General features: G+C 37.1%; 1 protein-coding gene and 1 long non-coding RNA gene across 6 annotated transcripts in view; both read left to right on the top strand.

Moving 5' to 3' along the window:
* The window catches only part of NEDD1 (neural precursor cell expressed, developmentally down-regulated 1), a 43,240-nt gene extending 40,129 nt beyond the window's left edge, over positions 1-3,111 (top strand). For all 3 annotated transcript variants that reach the window (XM_006914588.3, XM_006914586.3, XM_006914587.3), the window contains exons 14-15: positions 925-991; positions 1,426-3,111. In XM_006914588.3, the coding sequence (XP_006914650.1) occupies positions 925-991; positions 1,426-1,530 (172 nt within the window). In that variant the 3' untranslated portion in view covers positions 1,531-3,111. The remainder of the gene's footprint in view (positions 1-924; positions 992-1,425) is intronic.
* Positions 3,112-16,741: 13,630 nt separating this feature from the next.
* The window catches only part of LOC112481871, a 320,221-nt gene continuing 318,359 nt past the window's right edge, over positions 16,742-18,603 (top strand). For 2 of the 3 annotated variants that reach the window (XR_003047064.1, XR_003047065.1), the window contains exon 1: positions 16,750-16,867. This is a non-coding gene — a long non-coding RNA (uncharacterized LOC112481871). Of the gene's footprint in view, positions 16,868-18,603 lie in introns of all 3 variants that reach the window. The other variant, XR_003047066.1, reaches the window with a different exon arrangement.

The following is an 18,603-nucleotide window of genomic DNA, read 5'->3' as shown; positions in this document are numbered from 1 at the left end:
ACAAATCAGTGAATTACAGATGTATAGAACATAAATCTTGAAAATGTGATATTGGATTATTTTGTATATGTATACTACTCAGATATACACATACTACATAGGATATGCTACCCTTTTTGTAATGCTTTTAAGCATTATTGAGTACATATTCTCTGTTAGACAAATGTATTTTTTAAAACATTTCTTTGCTTAAGAAAAATTCATCAGAGTACTGTCTTTTTTTCTTAAGCTTCTTGCAAGAGTTAAGTGATGGAATCAAGAGCATACAGGCAGTATATATGATTTTGGTGATGTTCTAGCTTATAAGGTATATGGTGGGTGACTGAGTGTTTCTTTTATTATAATTCACAATTTTCATATATTCTTTTATAAGCACGAATTAATTGCATTCTATGAGTAAGCTGTTATAACCACCCAAATCACCCCTTTCCATTCTACTGGAAGTATTTTTTTAATAGCTAATATATTGATAATAGTTAAAATATTATAACCTAGTGAATTGTGTATATTTCATTGTAATATAAATCTGTGTCTTTCCTTAATGAGAATTTCTATATTAAGGAATGGTGTGGAGTGAAGTGGAGGCAGACAGCCTCCTGTCCTATCCTAGGTGCTATCCTAGGTCCACCACTTAACTGGTTCTGTGACTTTGGATGAGTTATAACTGCTCTGTGGTTCAATTACTTAACTGGTAAAATGGAGGTAATAATTGTACCTAGTTGTGAAGATTAAAGGAGTTATTACATGTAAAGTACAAAAAACAGTACCTAGCCTGTATTAAACAAATGCTAGGTGCATTGGTATTTTTATTATAATAATTGTTAACATCCAATAATTTGAAAAATGAGAGCTTAGCCATTTTCTTTAATGATCTAGATTTGGTAAACTGTTACAATTTTAACAGTATTTTATATTCTCCCCTAGAGAAGCATGTCATAAAGACATTGTGAATTTGCAAGTAGAGATGATTAAACAGTTTCATATGCAGTTGGTATGTATGACAAATTTTATTTTAAATGAGTGTAGAGTTGTGCATATACAAAATCCATTTAAGTGCAATATATTTTTTACTTAGTTATATGTAGTTGCTCTGATAAACAGAAAGTTTTAGAAATTTAATAAGTAGAATAGTTGTTAATAGGTCACCCTTTATTTTAATCTATGATAGATAAGGCTATTTTATTACAACTTTTTTTTCTTTTCAATAAGTAAACAGAAAACTTCCCAAATGTGCATATAGAAGCCTTCCAAATATGTAAATTTTAGTATGACCTTTTATTTATATTAATGAAGTAATAAGGGTGATGAAGTACAAATTATATCATTTAGCTAGTTGAACATGAGAGAAACAATAAATGTGTAAAATAACTTGCCAAATAAATGTGAAATACCAGTAATTTTAAAAGCATCTTTGTCCTTTTCTAGAATGAAATGCACTCTTTGCTGGAAAGATACTCAGTGAATGAAGGGTTAGTGGCTGAAATTGAAAGACTACGAGAAGAAAACAAAAGACTGCGGGCCCACTTTTGAAATTTCAGTAAATACCTTCTACATGTTTTGTGATCTGGGAAGTTTCTGGCAACACAGAAGTGCATGGAATCTTTACTGTTTTCTTGGACTCCGGGAAAAAAAATTTTTTGTCCTATATATTAGGTAAAAAAGTGATGAGATTTTATACCAACCACTATTTCATCTTCTCTGTCAAAAATATTTATATTTTTATATTAAAAGCAGTGCAGTGTATAATCTGCCTAATAGGAAAGTCAATAGGATCTTTATTTTCTGAAAGCTTTAGCTAAACACTAAGTGCCCTTTTTCATAAGAAAAGAAAATTGTGCAAAAAATAGGTTATGGATGTTTTAAAATCACCTTTTTTAACATATATTTTCAATTGACAGTTGCCTTCCAAATTTTTTTGGATGTTTGAGGATTAAACAATTTGATACACATTCTATTTTTATGGAGAAAGTAATTTTAAAATGGCAATTGGTATTTCTAAGTAATTGATTAATAAAACACAAAGTGAATTAGTAATTATTTTAACTTGATAAAGTCAAGTATGACTATTATTTATTACTTGTATATTTGATTAGACAATTTTTGGAATTTTCTGTTGCACAGATTACATTATATATCTATTGCATTTATGTTACTGTATTGTATTTCCGACAAATCTGTACTCATGGTTGGTGTTCTTTTAGCTGACTTCATTTTACTTATGAAAACTTTTAAGGATTCATAAGATTTGACCAGAGCTACTTATCTGCTAATTATCACATGAATTAATAACAAGCAAAATTATACTATAAAGTTTCAACCAACATGATTCAACTTATAATCAGTGAACATTTTATATTAGAAACTAAATATTATTGTATTATTGCCATTTTTTTCTCCCAAATGAAGTGTGGATTTTTTTATGTGTGTGGTTTATATCATTAACTTTCTCTAATTCTTTGTATGTTGTGTGTAATAATTTTATATTATTGACCTTACCATAAAATTTAGAAAGGTTAATTGTCAGAATTTATACCTCTTTGACAATAGGTAGATGTATACATTTACCTGCTGTGATCAACAGTTTTAGTGGTATAAGATTAGGTGGAGTTACTGGCTTGTTTACTTCCTTATAGTCTCTTATTCCAAAGATTTAAACTGTGTTCCATATATAATAGTACTCCTGCCCAGTTTTCACTTTTGAGATGAAAATATTTACTAAAATAAAAAGGAAATTGAGTTAGCTTACTAACTTTATGGTTTTCCAATGCAATGGAAAATTTAAGGATATTTTTAGTAAGTGTAAACATGCTAATAACTACTTCAAGGAATAAAAATGGAAATGTTACTTTTTCCCAGTGTGGCTCAGAGAATACATTTGTATTGAAGCATAAAAGGGTGCTACTGTGATCTTTTTTCTGGTGGATTATGAAAGCATTATGACTTGTAACAAGTTTCTTTATTTATCATTATCAAGCAGATTTAGAAGACAAAGTGTGTTTTGCCTACATGCTGTATTAGAATCCATTAATATTTTCCTATTGCCTTTTTCTATTCATGTACTTACCGTATATTAAAAGAATAGGGATAAATAAAACAATTTTAGTAACTTTATGTATATAGTTAAAACATTGTCATGGAACTTAAAAGTTAAATAAGTACAAAAAAATAAAATTTTTATATGATAAAAATGGGAAATCTGAAATTAAATTTCTGCCTCTGGCCAAGATGGAATAATAGGGATTGGATTTACCCATATGAAATTGTTAAAGGAGACAAAATATGTGAAATAGTTTTCAAATATTGGACATTAGGCAGTGCAAGACTGTGATACCTGAGAGAGGAAAACAGTTGAGACCCAAGGAACTCAGTGAACCTGAAGCACAAGCATTAAGAAGATTACACCAAAGCACATCATAATCAAATTTTTTAAGAACAGTGACAAAGGAAATTCTTAAAGCAACTAAAGTCAAAAGACACAGAGAAAGATAATGTCAGAGGCAGTGGAGCAACATCTTTAAAGTACCGAAGGAAAACTCATCTTAGCATTTTATACCCAGCAAAAATATCTTTCAAAAATGAAAATAAAATAAACACTTTTTCGCACCTATGAAGACTGAAAATTTATCACCAGCAAAATTGCCTGCAGGAAATGTTAAAGATTGCATTTAGTCCGAAGGAAAATTGTACAAGAAGTCTTCTAGGCAAAGGAACGAAGAGCACAAAAAAATAGTCCATATATGAAGGTCTTTTTTCTTATTTTAAATTATCTTTAAAGGATAATTGACTCCTTAAAGCAAAAATGTTAAGGTATTGTGTGGTTAACATATGTAAAGTGAAATGTCTGAGAATAATGCCAAAGGTGGGAGGGAAATGAAAGCATTCTACTCTTAAGGTTCCTATACTGTTCCTATACTTGCAAGTAGTCTATGATAATGTATAACATAAACCCTAAAGCAACCATAAAAAGAAAAAACTAATAAACCAACAAAGATGGTAAAATGTAGCCATAAAAAATAAGCCAGAAGAATGAAGGAAAAGAAAAGGAAACAAAGAATACATAGGACAAATAGAAAATAAATAGTAAATGGTAGACTTAAACATATCAGTAATCACATTATCAATAGCAATTACATTAAGTGTAAATTATCAGTTACCCTCATAATCAGATTGTCTTTTTTTTATCTAACTATACACTGAATTCAAGAAATCTACTTCAAATATAAAGACACAAATAATTTTAATATAAAAAAATTTGAAAGTATATTGAACTGAATGCAAATGAAGATGAAAATTTATGGGAATCAGCTAAAGCAAGTACAGGGAAGTTTATATTATTAAATGCCTATATTGGAAAAGGAAAGGACTCAAGTCAGACTTCAGCTTCCACCTTAAGCTAGAAATATAGCAAGCGAAACATAACATAAGCAAACTTCTATTGCTGAAGGCAGGCTGGGACAGTCCCTTAGTTGCCAAAAGGGCATACCTTCCAAAGCCCTTTTCGGAAGTGGTTGAGGAGGAGGATAAAAAAGGGAAGGATGTCTCAAAGCAGAGTCTAAAATGGTGGAGAACAATCGCCTGGAGAGGCACTACCAGGAAGCAGAACCCAGGCCTAATCTAGAAACATTCCCTATCCACAAAGCAGCACTTGCCCAGTGAGATTTCAGAATTACTATTGTCTAGTGACTGCTATGAGCCATCCATTCTTCTTAAATCAGTGTTTATTATAGTTATTTGGTGCCAGCTTTGCTATGTTGGTAGGCTCTGTGTGTGCCGTGTGTGTGTGTGTGCATGCATGTGTGTGTGTGATAAAGGGTGGGTCAGGTAGCCCATCTTTTTGTTCATTGTCTCTGAAGAGAGCAGTCATTGTTCTTATCAAGATGATACACATCTGAATCTAGTGTAGATCACAAGATTACAAACAGCCTGGTGCTGTGATTGGATGCAACTTGCAGAGTCCTTGGATGGGGGTGAGCATACATTTCATTTGGGAGGCACTTGAGCTATAGTGGCCTAGAGAGCAGAGTGTGATATTGCAGTATTACTACCAGTCCTTCACCCCTACTTGTACTCCTGCCTTTTGCTATTTGACTGCAGTTCCTACAAAAATGATGGAGTATATTTACCCACCTTGTGACTTTGGGTTTTCCCATGTGGTTTGCTTTGGTCAATAAAGCAGAAATAATGGTATGTCAATTCCAAGTCTAGGCTTTAAGAGGTTTTGCATGTTTCCACCTGCTCTCATACCTCTAGCATAGATATTAAACAACAACAACAACAAAAAACAAACTCACAAAAAGCTACCTGGGCTAGCTGCCGGTCTTAAAAGGAACATGTGAAGTAGAGCTGTCTCAGCCAAGGTGCTTGGTCAAACCCAGCCTAGTCTGGGCCAACTGACTGACTCTGAGATGTATAGGAATAAATGCCTTCCACTGTATGCCACTGAGAGTTTTCTGGTGTTTATTATAGAGCAGTAGGTAACTGATAAACATCTCGGTTCATCTGTATTCCAGCCGCTGTGATTTAACGCTTCATCATGCCTTGCTGGGATTTTTTAGTGACTCCTAACTAGGCTTCTTTTTCCTCTATTCCTTCTTGTCTGTTGTATACACTTCTACCAGAGTTGTCTTCATTCAAAAGGCGAATCTAACTCCCCACAGGAAAAGGCCATGGTCTTTGGTGTGGCATCCTGGTCCTTCCTTGAAGACTTGTCTCCTCCACGCACCCTGCTCCTGATATTCCAGTCTCAGGCTCCAGGGAGAACCATGCCCTTTCATGGCTATGGGCCATCACTTTCATTCTTCTCTGCCTGGCAAAATCCTGTAGATGCTTCAGGACACTTCTCAAATGTCACCCCTTCTGTGACATTTTTCCATGACCTAAAGGCAATCATGCTGTCTTCTGTGCATCCAAAAATTTATTTTCTACTACAATTACAAGGTTTATAGAATTGGGATGATTTTTCTCCAAGTCTCTTTTCCCACTGGGCAGAGTCCATTTCTGAGTGTTTTCTGTAGATGCAATATCTAGTGTAGTCCTTTGACCTCCATAGAGATTCAATATTATCTCATATCTAATTTTATCAATCGTCAAATAATGTGGAATACATGTCGAGATTATTATAAATTTTTAATCCCCGTAATTCCTGTATGATGTTTATGATTTTCAATAAACTGGAAATTTGATTAACCATAATTATTCTTTCTTTACATGTCAGTAGCATTTATTGTAGTAGAATAAATAGCTGAACATAGAAAAACGACAATAATGGTTGAAGATAGTTGACATACCCTTGATGTAGATATTGTGAGTCCTTTTCAAGTGAAATCTGACAATCAGCTCACTTAAAATTAAAACGTCAAAAAGCAATTATGCTTCATTTGACATTCAGACGAATTGAACTTTTGAAAATATATTTGAAGCATTTTGTGTCAAAAGACACTATTATCTGAATACTAGCGAAATGAGAAAACATTTCATTTTTTATTTTAAAAAAATCATACACAGTAGATCTTTATCTGCTAAAATGAGACTGAAGAATATCTGGTTGTCTAAATATTGCTATCGTTATTGAACTCTCTTTAAATAAGTTACTGACTTTGGCGAAGAACAAAGTTGTCTAAATTTAATAGGAGGAAACTCCTGGAACGTAGGCCCCAGGAAGGAGCCTATGCAGAGAAGACTGGAGAGGCAGGTCAGGAAGGACTTTGTAAGAAATGGCTGAGTCTAGACTTCATCCAATAAACAGAGGAATGTTTGCTTGTAGATTACAAAACGAGGGGAATGAGTTTCTCTGTTCTTACCCTTTTCCTTAGAAAGCATGCAGACTCTTAAATATGGCCGCCATCTTCACTTTGTTAGGTGAACGTTGCTGACATCCATTTTATACATCAGTCTTCCTTTTTAAGTTTCAAAGGGGAGTAGCGCATCCTCTGAGTGGGTGTGAGGTGGTATTGGTAGGTCTGTAGGCTATCCCAAATCTAGACAGTTGGCTTTGCTGGGGTTTCTCATAGGATTAGTGGTAGAAAATAGTCTCAGGCGTTATCCCCTTGTCTGGGCAACTTCCACAGAAGCTTCCATTTCAACTTGTGCCTCAGTAGAAGTGTTCCAACTGACAGAGCTCACTTTCGCTCCTCTTCATTTTTTTTTTTTTCATTCATGTCTTCATTTTTTCAGTGAACAGTAGTCACCTCCTGTGTGCTAAAGCACTGGGGAGCATACTGAGGAGCACACTCATTTAGTAGAAAAGACAGACATATAAATTGAATAATTGTGCTAAGAGCAGGGAATGGATGCACGCACCGCACATTATGAAGGCAGCAGAGGGTCATTAGCTGCAACCTGAAAAGGTAGAGTAGTATCTGAGAAGGCTTCCTAGAGGTAATGAGAAGTGAAGTAGGGAGCAAAGGCCTGAGTTAGGGATTAAAGATGAATAGAAATACACCTGATGAAAAGAGAGGAAGTGCCTTCCAGACAGGAGGCTGGAAATATGCACAGGACCTGCAAGGGCCAGGCAGAGAGAGCAAGATGTGGGCTGCAGAGATCAGTCACGTCAGGTCACCAAGAGCCTTGAGTGCAAGCTAGGGTGCTAGAATTTTCTTTTGAAGATAAAAAGGAACAAAGGGTTTAAATTAGGAATGTGTTGTGTTTCGGTTTAGAAAGATGATTCTGACTACAGTGAAGAAAATGTTTTTGAGAAGAGTTAAACCAAGGGCAGTGGTTGTCTTAGTCTATTCGTGCTATCAAAAAATACCATGACTGAGTGTCTTACAGACAACGGAAATGTATTTCTGACCGTTCTGGTGTCTGGTGAGAGCCAAGTTCATAGAAAACTGGCTTTTCACTGTGTCCTGATATGGGGGAAGGAGCGAGGCATCTCTTGGGCTTCTTCTATAAGAGCACACATCCCATTCATGAGGTTGATCAGAGATAGTGGATTTACACAGGAAAGCATCTAGAAGCCATCTTTAAACATTAGGTGGGTTACTGGTTTGAAAAGGCTATTTTAGGTTTAATTATCCTACTCGCTCTAGTTTTCAGAGTTTTAAACATTAAAAGTATAAACAGAAATTTAACAGTTTTCAACATCTTATAACACATTTTTCATATCAAATTGAACATTCTCTCCTTTATTAATAGATGTGAGTTATAATTTATTTTTTAATACTGACCTATCTTTTTATTTGGGGGATAAATTCTACGTGGTCAGGGAGGATTATTTTTATATACTGTTGAATCTTTTTCTCTGGTATTTTAGTATTTCAATTCTATTGTCATAAACAATATAGGTTTCTAATTAACTTCGCTAGGTTTTTGTATAGGGAATAGTTAGCTTCTTAACAAAATTATGTTAAATGATGAATGTTTACATGCATATTAGATTTAAAAATTATAAAGTTATTTTATACCACGTTTATTATGCTACTCGTAAATTTATTATATAATCAAGATGAATCTTATGCTTGTTTTTATGCCTATTTTATATCACTTGAAGCATTAAATTATAGAGGCTCTGAATTCTTTCTTCACTTTTATTATATGTAAATTGACCATATCAGTCATAATGATGACTTATTTGATGCTGGGTCATCAATTTCCTATTATAAAATTATTCATATGGGAAGATAACTGACTCAAATGGCAGAGGCAAAAAATACATTGCAGCAGGTCAGGCTGTGGACTCATACGTACTGTTGTGTGTTGTGCAGTAGAGTGCTCTTTCATTTGTTTCTTTATGGTGTGTTTTGATCCTCAGAGCTGTTATGTTTCTGCATCTGTTTTTTCCTGCTTCTAAGAGCAACAGGTTCATTAAAAGCCAGAAAAAGTGCTAAGAATGAGAGCCTGAGCAACCAAAAACAAAAACAAAAATAAAAGTTATATATCCTATTGTAAAGTAGAGCAAATCAAATTGAAGTACTCTGTTGTAATTCACATAATTGGGAAGTAGGCTAGAAATGCATTTAAATTTTGTTCTAACTAGTGTATTTTGTCAGTTGTTCCTTTAGATATATAAGCCATTTTGGCAAAAGTATATAGAAAACAACAACAACAAGAAAAACATCTTTGATAGCTTAGAAGTCTATGTAAGTTTACTATTTCTTTGTAATAAATTGCCACAAACTAAGGAGCTTCAAACAACTCACATCCATTATTATACGGGTCAGGAATCTGGCATGGTGCAGCCGAGAGGGCCACCCTAGACCCTCTCCACCAGAGAGTTTTATCTTACGTGTAGTTCTCATCTTAATGTTTTATTAGAAATTTACCCTTTTAGTGTGAGAGAAAGAGACAGTTGCAAATGCAAATTAAAACCACAAAGAAATAGCACTTCACATCTACTAGGATGGCTCTGATTTAAAAACAAAACAAAACAAAACAAAACAAAAATAACCCATGTTGACAAGGACACGGAGAAATTGGAACCCTCATCCATTGCCAGTGAGAATATAAAATGGTGCAGCCATTGTGGAGAATAGTTTAGCAGTTCTCCAATAAGTTAAACATAGAAATGCCATACGACCTAACAGTTAAACTCCAGTTATATATCTAAAATAATTGAAAACAGGTTATACAAGCAAAAACTTGTACACTAATGTTCATAGCAGCATTGTTCACAATAGCTAAAAGAAACAAATCAAATGCCCATCAACGGATGAATGGGTAAATAAAATGTGATATGTCTATACAGTGGAATATTTTTCAGTTATATAAAGGAATGAAGTACTGATCCATGCTACAATGTGGATGAACCTTGAAAACACTATGCTAAGTGAAAGAAGCCAGCCATGGAGGCCATATATTGTAAGATTCCATTTATATGGAATATCCAGAATAGGCAAGTCCACAGAGACAGAAAGCAGATTCGTAGTTGCCAAGGACTAGGGGTAGGGGGAAAATTGGGAGTGACTACATAATGGGCCAGAGGTTTCCCTCTGAGATGATGATAAAATCCTGGGGCTAGATAATAGTGATGATTGTGCAACATTGCAAGTGTGCTCAATGCCACTGAATTGTACACTGTAAAGTAGTGAGAATGGTAAAATTTTATATGTGTATTTTACTACAATTAAAAATAAATAAATAATGAGATTTTCTTTTTGGCATCTAGATATTATTGAAGGCCCTGTAAGGATGGGGAGAAGGTATAGAATGAGCGGAGGAGGGGCTGTGGTCAAGATTTAAGACATTCTAACACTTTAAAGGACAGGTAGATGAGAGAGCTTCAGTACTGAAGGCTGAAAAGGAACAGCATAAGAAGTAGGAGAGGAACTAGGAAAGTGTGGTATCATCCTGTAGTTAATGAAATGCTGCTGAAGATAATGGGGAGCTGTTGAAGGTTTTGAAACAAAGTGATAGAATCAAAGCTTTTCCTCAGGAAATTTCATCTGGCAATTGTGTGCAAAGAAGATTGGGAGAGACCTAGAGTTAAGGGAGGCAGTTAAGAACTATTCTCATGGAAAAGATAGGTTGGATTTGAGCAATGTCATGGGGGCGGTGGGGCTGGGGATTTGATAACATACTAGGTTTGGCTGGATTCTTACAGCTTGGCAGTGTGGACATTAGAAGTTTATTAACAGGCAGATAAGAAGTCAATATTTCTCAGACCAGTATGTGGGCTATTTTGAGCTGAGCTATTGTTTAGACGTCTACCATCTTTTAGCTATAGTATGATTTGATGCAGAATTGTTCATATATATGAAATTTTAAATTTCAAGAGTCTTAACCAAATTTAGGGATTACTCAATGTTCTATTAGTCAGTGTTTTAAGTAAGTTATATAGACTTCTCTCTGTGCCCTTTTAGATTTTCTTTTTATGCAGAAAAATAATAATGTACTGATAGGGCTAGAAGGTCCCTTGGACATCATCGATCTGAATTTGGTTTTTCCGCAACTGATGGGAGAGGCCCACGGAGGGTCTCTGTCCTTGGATTAGTAGTGTCGCCATTCTTGGGGACTTTATTTTCTTCTCTAGTTTTTCTCCTTCCTCTGTGAGTTGTCCCAAAGACAACTCATCAGTGTTGTCATATGGCAGGGGTTGTCAGAATGCAATGCTTATTTTATTTCCTAACAAAGCACATCTTAAGCACCTACTGTGTACTAGTTGCTGTTTTAGGTCCTGGCTATAAAGAAGAAAAGAGATGAATCATGACACCAAAGTTTGCTACTTTGAGAGTAATACTTAATTAGTTTCCAGTACTCTTTTTTTTTTTTTTTGATATCGCCTAGGGTGATAGTTTTCTTGACTGCTATCTAAGAAAAAAAGTAAGTAACACTTTATTTTATGATATGAAGACTCAGAGAGAAGGGTTTAGAATAAATCCCCCATGGACATGGGATGTGGATTTTAAGATTTAGTCAATGTCGTAGCCACATGTACTCAACATAATAATTCTCTTTAACATCTTGAAGTTAGTGTTTACAGCTTGGCAGTGTGGACATTAGAAGTTTATTAACAGGCAGATAAGAAGTCAATATTTCTCAGACCAGTATGTGGGCTATTTTGAGCTATATAGTATGTACAGTGTAGTGTAACTTGGTATGAAGTTAAGTCACTGGTTCTACCTCCAGATTCTCTGTTCTCAAAGCTATTGATACTATCATTGAAGCAGTGAGTTCCCTTTGCTTCTGTTCTGCACTTTGAATTTTCACTTTCTCATGGTATTTATCAATCTGATGTTTGATTTGCTGTCTGTCCATTGTCTGCCATGCAAGCACACTTTTACCTTCAATATAATTTAGGAATGATGGATGCTTTCATCTCATGGTTCTCAACAATATCGTTAGCTTCCTCAGATCCCATCCTATTCACAGATTAAGCTCTTTTTTATTCAATCAATTTATTCATTCAGTTTATCCTTTGACTTAGAGTCCACGGTCTTTTATCCGAAACCCTTGGGGCTTCAGAACTTATAATTTTTTGATTTAATAAAGATAAGAGTTTATATTCTCTACATAGTCTGATACTTCTGGCAGGGTCTGTAGTGGCAAATGGTAATCACACACATTAGTTGTTCCTTAGCAAAATAAAGGAATATTCACATTGTGGGCTAATTAAGGACTATGAGTAACCTTATGTACATGCGGGTCATATCTGTTTTGTCACCAAATGATCTACAAAGGGACTTTTGGTTTTCAGAAGTTTATGAATTTTGGAATCTCAGATAAGGGAATGTTTACTTATCTATGAACAAGGTGAATAAGATGCAGCGTCTGTCCTCAAAGGACAAAGACGCTTCATGTTTTCTCCATTAGGCCTTTTTCTGTTTGTTGTAAGCCAGCTCAAATGTGTTCAGATTAAAAAAAAAAAAAAAAAAGAGGCAGTGACTTATTGATTTAGTCATTGAAAAGTCTAGCAGATTTTGGACACTGCTATATTCAAGGTTCAAACAATGCCATTTGGCTGGTTTTCGCTTAATCTTTCATATGCTTTTTGTTCCAAAGCTTTCAGTCTCTCTGCCTAGTGGCCTTCATATGCTCCAGGTTAATAAAACAAATTTTAAAATCTATATATAGACAGTGTTTACCACCCAACCCTGTCCATGGTCATGAATATCACAAATTTTTTAAATTTCCAAACATGAGATAAATGTCAGACCATTCTTTAAATTGACTTTATGAAGCCTTTCTGAGAAGAGCTTTCTGATATTCACACCAATGTTTCCATAGTAACTAACGTGTTCGGAAGAGGAAGAGCAGGAGGAGATGAAAAACAAAGACGATCCAAATAAAAGAGATGCATAAGTAAAGGGAGAGTAGAAGGTTCTCTAAACTTTAAACCATCACTTCTTGCAGGAGACAAGCATTCTTGTTCACACGGGTGACTTCCCCAGCTGGCTGACTGATTCAGGGGTCCTTACTGGAAAAACTCCCAAAGCTTGCCCAGTTGACACCTGATTACACTCGGACAATGACTCATTAATGCCAATTTGGATAATTTCTTCTCCCTTTTATTTTAATCTTAATTTTTTCCTCTGGTTGGAGGTCCCTTGGTTACCATGGTAACAGTGAAGTAATTTGTGCCTGTCACTGAACTGTCGAAAAAAAAAAGTACGCTATCAAGTCAATCTAAAGAATAGTTTGAAAGAGGGTAGGGGAGACGTGGGTGTTAGCGATCATCACAGTTTGCAAACATTCAAATGAAGAATACTAGAACATTACTAAAATATAGGTTCTGTTTTCAAATCTTATTAAATGGTGTCTAATCTGTTGCATTTTAAAGTAGATAACGATCGATTATTCTCTTGTGATGTTGCGAACACAGTATCTTTTTCTCACTAAGCTTCAACAAACTTATTTTAATAAAAATACGCTTAATCCTCAAGTTGTTTGTAGGCTAGATCAGGTAAATGGTCTAGAGAGATGAGTAGTTTTTTTTTTTTGAATTATTTAGGGAGGGGAAAATATACTCACAGTCAGTTTATTCAGGGAAATAGGTACCCGTGGTAATAAAATAATGGCTTCTCAAAATCTCCACATTCTAATCCCCCAAACCTGTGACTCTGTTCTCTTACATGGTAAAAGAGACTTTGCAGATGGATTAAGTTGAGGATCTTGAGACAGGAAGAGTGTCCTGGATTATCCAGGTGGGCCCAATGTAATCACAAGGATCCTTATAAAAGGGAGGCAGGAGTATAAAAGTCAGAGAAGGAGATGTGATGATGGAGGCAGAGGTCAAAGTGATGTGGGTCCACAAACCAAGCAATGCAGGCAACTGGAAAAGGCGAAGAAATCGATTCTTCCCCAGAGCTTGCAGAAGGAATGCAGCCCTCCTGAAACCTTGATTTTAGCCCAGTGAAACTGATTTCGGACATCTGACCTCTAGAACTGTAAGAGAATAAATGTGTGTTGTTTAAAGCCACTAAGTTTGTGGTCATTTGTTACAGCAGCTGTAGGAAAATAATACAGCACCATTCACAGGTGCCTTTAAGGCAGTTCCTTTAACGCAGTCTCATTTGATACTTACTCTTACTTGGTAGAAGTAAATGGAACCCCCCGATTGTCGGCTGAGCATTCTGGGTGTCACTAACTGAGGTCTCTCTCTCTCTGTGATGCTTCTGGGAACTTATATCCAGCCACCATGTGGGTTATGGTCATGGAAAGGCCAGCTGCTGAAGTGACAGACCTTTGAAGCCTAGGCTCAAACATCTGGGAAGGCCAAGTGCTTGAAGGTCCTGGGTGAAAGACCTCCTTGAGAAAGAGGACTCTTGTGCTTACAGTCTCTCTCTCCATGAAAGTGCACCCGTTTGTTGGGTAAATTGCCTTGTCTTTCAACTAGATTGTGTATGTCTTAAGGTTAGACATTATGCTTTATGGATGCCTGTAAATCCTGTAATTCCCAGCACCATTCCGGGCACACAGTAGACACTATGAGAAATAGCAACTCCTTCTCTCAGCTGCTTCCTAGGTAGTTGTTATATTTTTCCAATTATCTTACTCTTACCATACAGGTGCTGTGTTAAGCACTCTCATTCAATGTTTACAACAACCCCGAGGGAAGTCTTATTATTTTCAATTTACAGTTGCAGAAATACAGATTCAGTAACTAGGCTGAGAGTGACAAGGTAAGAAAGTGGCAGAGCTGGACTCTGAACCCAGGTAAGTCTTCCTGATCCCTCTACTTCTAATTGATGCCTTGTTGCCAGGCCAGAGGCACCATGGGATGAGTGTCAGTGCCTTTCTTCCCTACGGCCCTGGCATTCAGTAAATGCCCTGTATCCTCTGATCTCCAGCATTGGCTCTCATTCCTGTTCATACAGGAGGCAGAGGATGGGACTGTGGAGGTTGGAGAGGGCTGAGGACTTGAGCTCAGAGAAAGGGAGGGGGTCTTTTGTATCCCAGAGGTCCCCTTGGCCTTATAGACATTAGTTATTTTAGGTGGGAGTCTGATGTCTGTAAATTAGCGCATTCCTATAGCTTTATATTCTCCTTGTTTATTTTTCTCTATTTTCTTCTGTGGTAGGCAGAATTCTAAGATGATTCACAAGCTTCTCACTCCCGGTATATGTGTTCTGTTGCAATGGACCGAATGTTTGTGTTCCGCCAAAATGCACATGTCGAAGTCTTGATCCTCAATGTGATGGTATTAGGAGGTGAAGCCTTTGGGAGGTAATATAGGTCATGAGGGTGGAGCCCCAATGATGGGATTGGTGCATTTTATAAAAAGAGACAGGGGAGAGATGTACCCTCTCTCTGCCATGTGAGGGTAGAGCAAAAAAGCATCCATCTGCAAACCAGAAAGTGAGCTTTCACTAGGAACTGAATCAACCAGCATCTTCATCATGGACTTCCCAGCTTCCAGAACTGTGAGAAATAAATGTTTAAGCCTCCCGGTCTATGGTATTTATTACAGCAGTCTGAACTAAGATACCTGTAAAATCCCCTCCCCTGTGAATAGAATGGGATCTCACTCCCATTATTAGGTTCCTATTCAGTAGACTTCAAATTCATCAAAAAAGAGATTATCTGAGTGGGCCTGATCTAATCAGGAGAGTTTTAAAAGAGAGAAGGGACATATGAGAGAGTCTGTGAAAGTAGCCTCTAGGAGCTGACCGTGGGTCTTGGTTAATAGCTAGCAAGACATTGGGGACCTCAGTTGTACAACCACAACGAAAACAATTCTGCCAACAACCGGAGGGAGCTTGAAAGTGGGTATTTCCCTCGAGGAGCCTCTCAGTGAAGATGCAGCCAGCCAACATCCTTAGCTCAGCCATGTGAGACCCTGAGCAGAGAATCCATTGCCCGAATGCCCAATCCACGGAAACTGTGGGATAATAAATGCTTTAAGCTGCTAAGTTTGTGATAATATTTTACATAACAATGGAAGACTACTACGTCTTCCTGAAATTCATTTAAAAGATAAAAATTAGTCTCAGTAGGCCTAGGCCAAAAAGGAAACAGACTCTGTTCCTGATCAGAGGGAGTTAATACCTTAAAACACCTAAAACAACCCAACCAACCAACCGACCAAACAAACACATTGAGAAGAGCATTTCCATTTGTCTAGGATTTATTTTTACAAAGACGTGACTCCCTTCAGTGATGTAAGTTATCTCGGATCAGTTCCTTTGAGGAGGAACTCTGAAAGAAAGCTTTTTTGGGGCCCCTGAAATCACTGAAACCTAAATACACCTACGAAAAGGGTAGGGGACAGCTAACTCCCAAAGTGCTATTAGGTGTTTTTAATGAGAAGGTTCTGGGCTGGAGGGAGGTCCCTGAGCAGGCCACCTCTTTTAGTGGAAGAGGTTGCATTTTTTTCTTGGGAAAGTGGTCAGTCCCTTAAAGATGCAAGGCCCTTCCCAGAAGTCTCAGCAGTATTTTCCTCATTAGTGGCAGAGTTTGCCCCTTCCATTACTTCCACCTTCCTCCAGGATTTCAGGCCATGGTCTATTCAATCTCTTCATTTATTCATCAAACTCATGGAGCTGTTAACATAGGGAAGGCTGTGCTCTGCCCTGGATAAATGAATAAATGAATGAATATACAGTCATAACTGACTTAGATATCAGTGTTATCACCATTTTCTTAGATGAAGAGCCCGAGGTTCAGAGAACTTAAGAAACTAGTCCCTGACTGCCGAAGCCCGTTTTCCTTGTCCATTAGTCCACACTGGCTCCACGTGGGCACGGGCGTTAGACCAGGCCGGCGGCCTGCGGGACCTGGGGCTGCGAGCCTCACCGCGGGCGCCCTCTGTCGGCGCTGCGGCGGCGCAGCGGCCCCGCGAGCGGACGCACCGGTGCGCGCGCGGCCCAGGGAAGGCGGGAAGCCCGGCGTGGGCTGCCGGCGTCGGCCTCTGACTGCATGCCTGTCCTTACGTGTTTGCTCCACATTTGGGGTGCTGAGCCGTTCCCTCAGTGGCACCTGGATATCACCTGTGAGTTTCAGGGGCGTAGTCCTGGAATCGGCGTTGGGGGTGGGGGAGCACTTTAGGGAGAAGGGGCGCAGCCAAGGGGCGGGAACTTTAAGAATTAAGAATTGCCCGGGTCTTTGAAACCAGAGGCAGCCGGAAGCTGGCAAGGGCCAGGTTCTAGTAACTCTGGGTCCTTGACTTCCCTCTGGGGAGAAGGCAGGAAATGGGGTTGGGGAGTGAGGTTGCCCTTAGTCCTACGGCCAGAACCTGTGATGCATGTACCCGGAAGCGGGAAGATCATCTGTTCTTCGTTTTTTTCTGAACCTTCGGTTGCAGCCTCGCCTGGCAACCCAGGCCACGCGCTGAGCGCGCACCAGGGAACTGTTTACTTAAAGAAGCACATCCCACTGATATTTGGGTGTATTCTCCTACACCTGACTGATAGTAATTATACTCTCTCCCCGTGCTCCAGCCGATTTCAATTCTTTTAGTTTCTTCCCCACTTTACTTAAAAAAACAAAAAAACAAAAAAACACAACATTCACCCACATGCAAAGCAAATTTACAATCAAGAAGATGTCTTCATTCTCTCTTTAAAAGTGGTGGCTTTGTTCTTGCTTCACATCAAATAAGGACTAATTTTGAGGATGTTTTGTTCTTGATCCCCTCTCCCCATAATTATATTCTTCACTTATTTATATATTTTTTGTCTACTGAAATTCCAAATGCAAAACCAACTTTATTAATTTCTATTTCTAAAACAAGATATACTTATCTTTTACTTCTCCCACTGGAATAATATATTCCCTAATAGGTGGGAAAATTTAGCTGCATGTATTAGAAATGATATGTTAAAAAACAGGTTAAAGAAAAATAAAGGGCAAGTGGTGAATTTCTTCTGAGAAGATAGGACAAATGCATTTGCTAGTCTAGGTGATTTGGTTGCCTCCGGAAGTGTTGGAAAATATGGTATAAAGAAGGTAGGCCATCAGCTTTCATGCAGTTTACCAAAAGAGCTTTTGAGGATACTTGGTTTGGAACTACTCTTTCTTTTCATAATATTCAGCAGGTCCCTAATCATTGTATTCCAGATATCGAACACAGGCTTTCAGCCCCTTCTACCAAAATGTTTTGCACCCATTTGAACACTTCTAAATTGAAATTCTAAATTAGTATTCATTGAAAACTGGTTTGACACGAAGAAAGGAACATGAATGAAACCTTCTAAGCCTTCTTTGCGTTTCCAAGTGCAAGTTCAAATCTCAGGGCAAGTCATTGTTATGCGTTTAGTGAAGATTTATTCAATTCCCAAGTGCCACCTCCAGAGGGCACAGCTGTCTCAAAAAAAATTTCTATTTTGAATGTCGCTTTGGTTTTGCCAAATTAGGGATTCTAGTCTGTAATTGTGATTCTTGGGATCCAAACTTGAAATATTTTTACTTAATATATTTTAATGTTCATTTACATGTTATAGTATTCTATTATTTCCCACGATTATTTAACATTTTAATATTTTAAGTTTTTATAAAATGAAGAATTAAATCTAATGTCATTAATTTTCCCCTGACTTAAAAATCTCTCTGATTCTCTCCAGTTTTAAGTAATAACTCTAGACAGATTAAAGCAGCACTCTTTCATTTTTTTAAAACGTATCAAAGTTTATGTTTCAACCTATCTTTGTATTCCCAAGAGATTGCACTCAATGTCCCAGTTCTAAAAAAAAAAAAAAAAAAAAAAAAAAAAAAAAAAAAAAAAAAAAA

Source organism: Pteropus alecto, unplaced genomic scaffold (assembly GCF_000325575.1).
Source record: "Pteropus alecto unplaced genomic scaffold, ASM32557v1 scaffold94, whole genome shotgun sequence".
Classification (NCBI taxonomy): domain Eukaryota; kingdom Metazoa; phylum Chordata; class Mammalia; order Chiroptera; family Pteropodidae; genus Pteropus; species Pteropus alecto.
The sequence above is the reverse complement of the archived record's forward strand: the minus strand, read 5'-3'. Positions and strand labels throughout refer to the sequence as shown.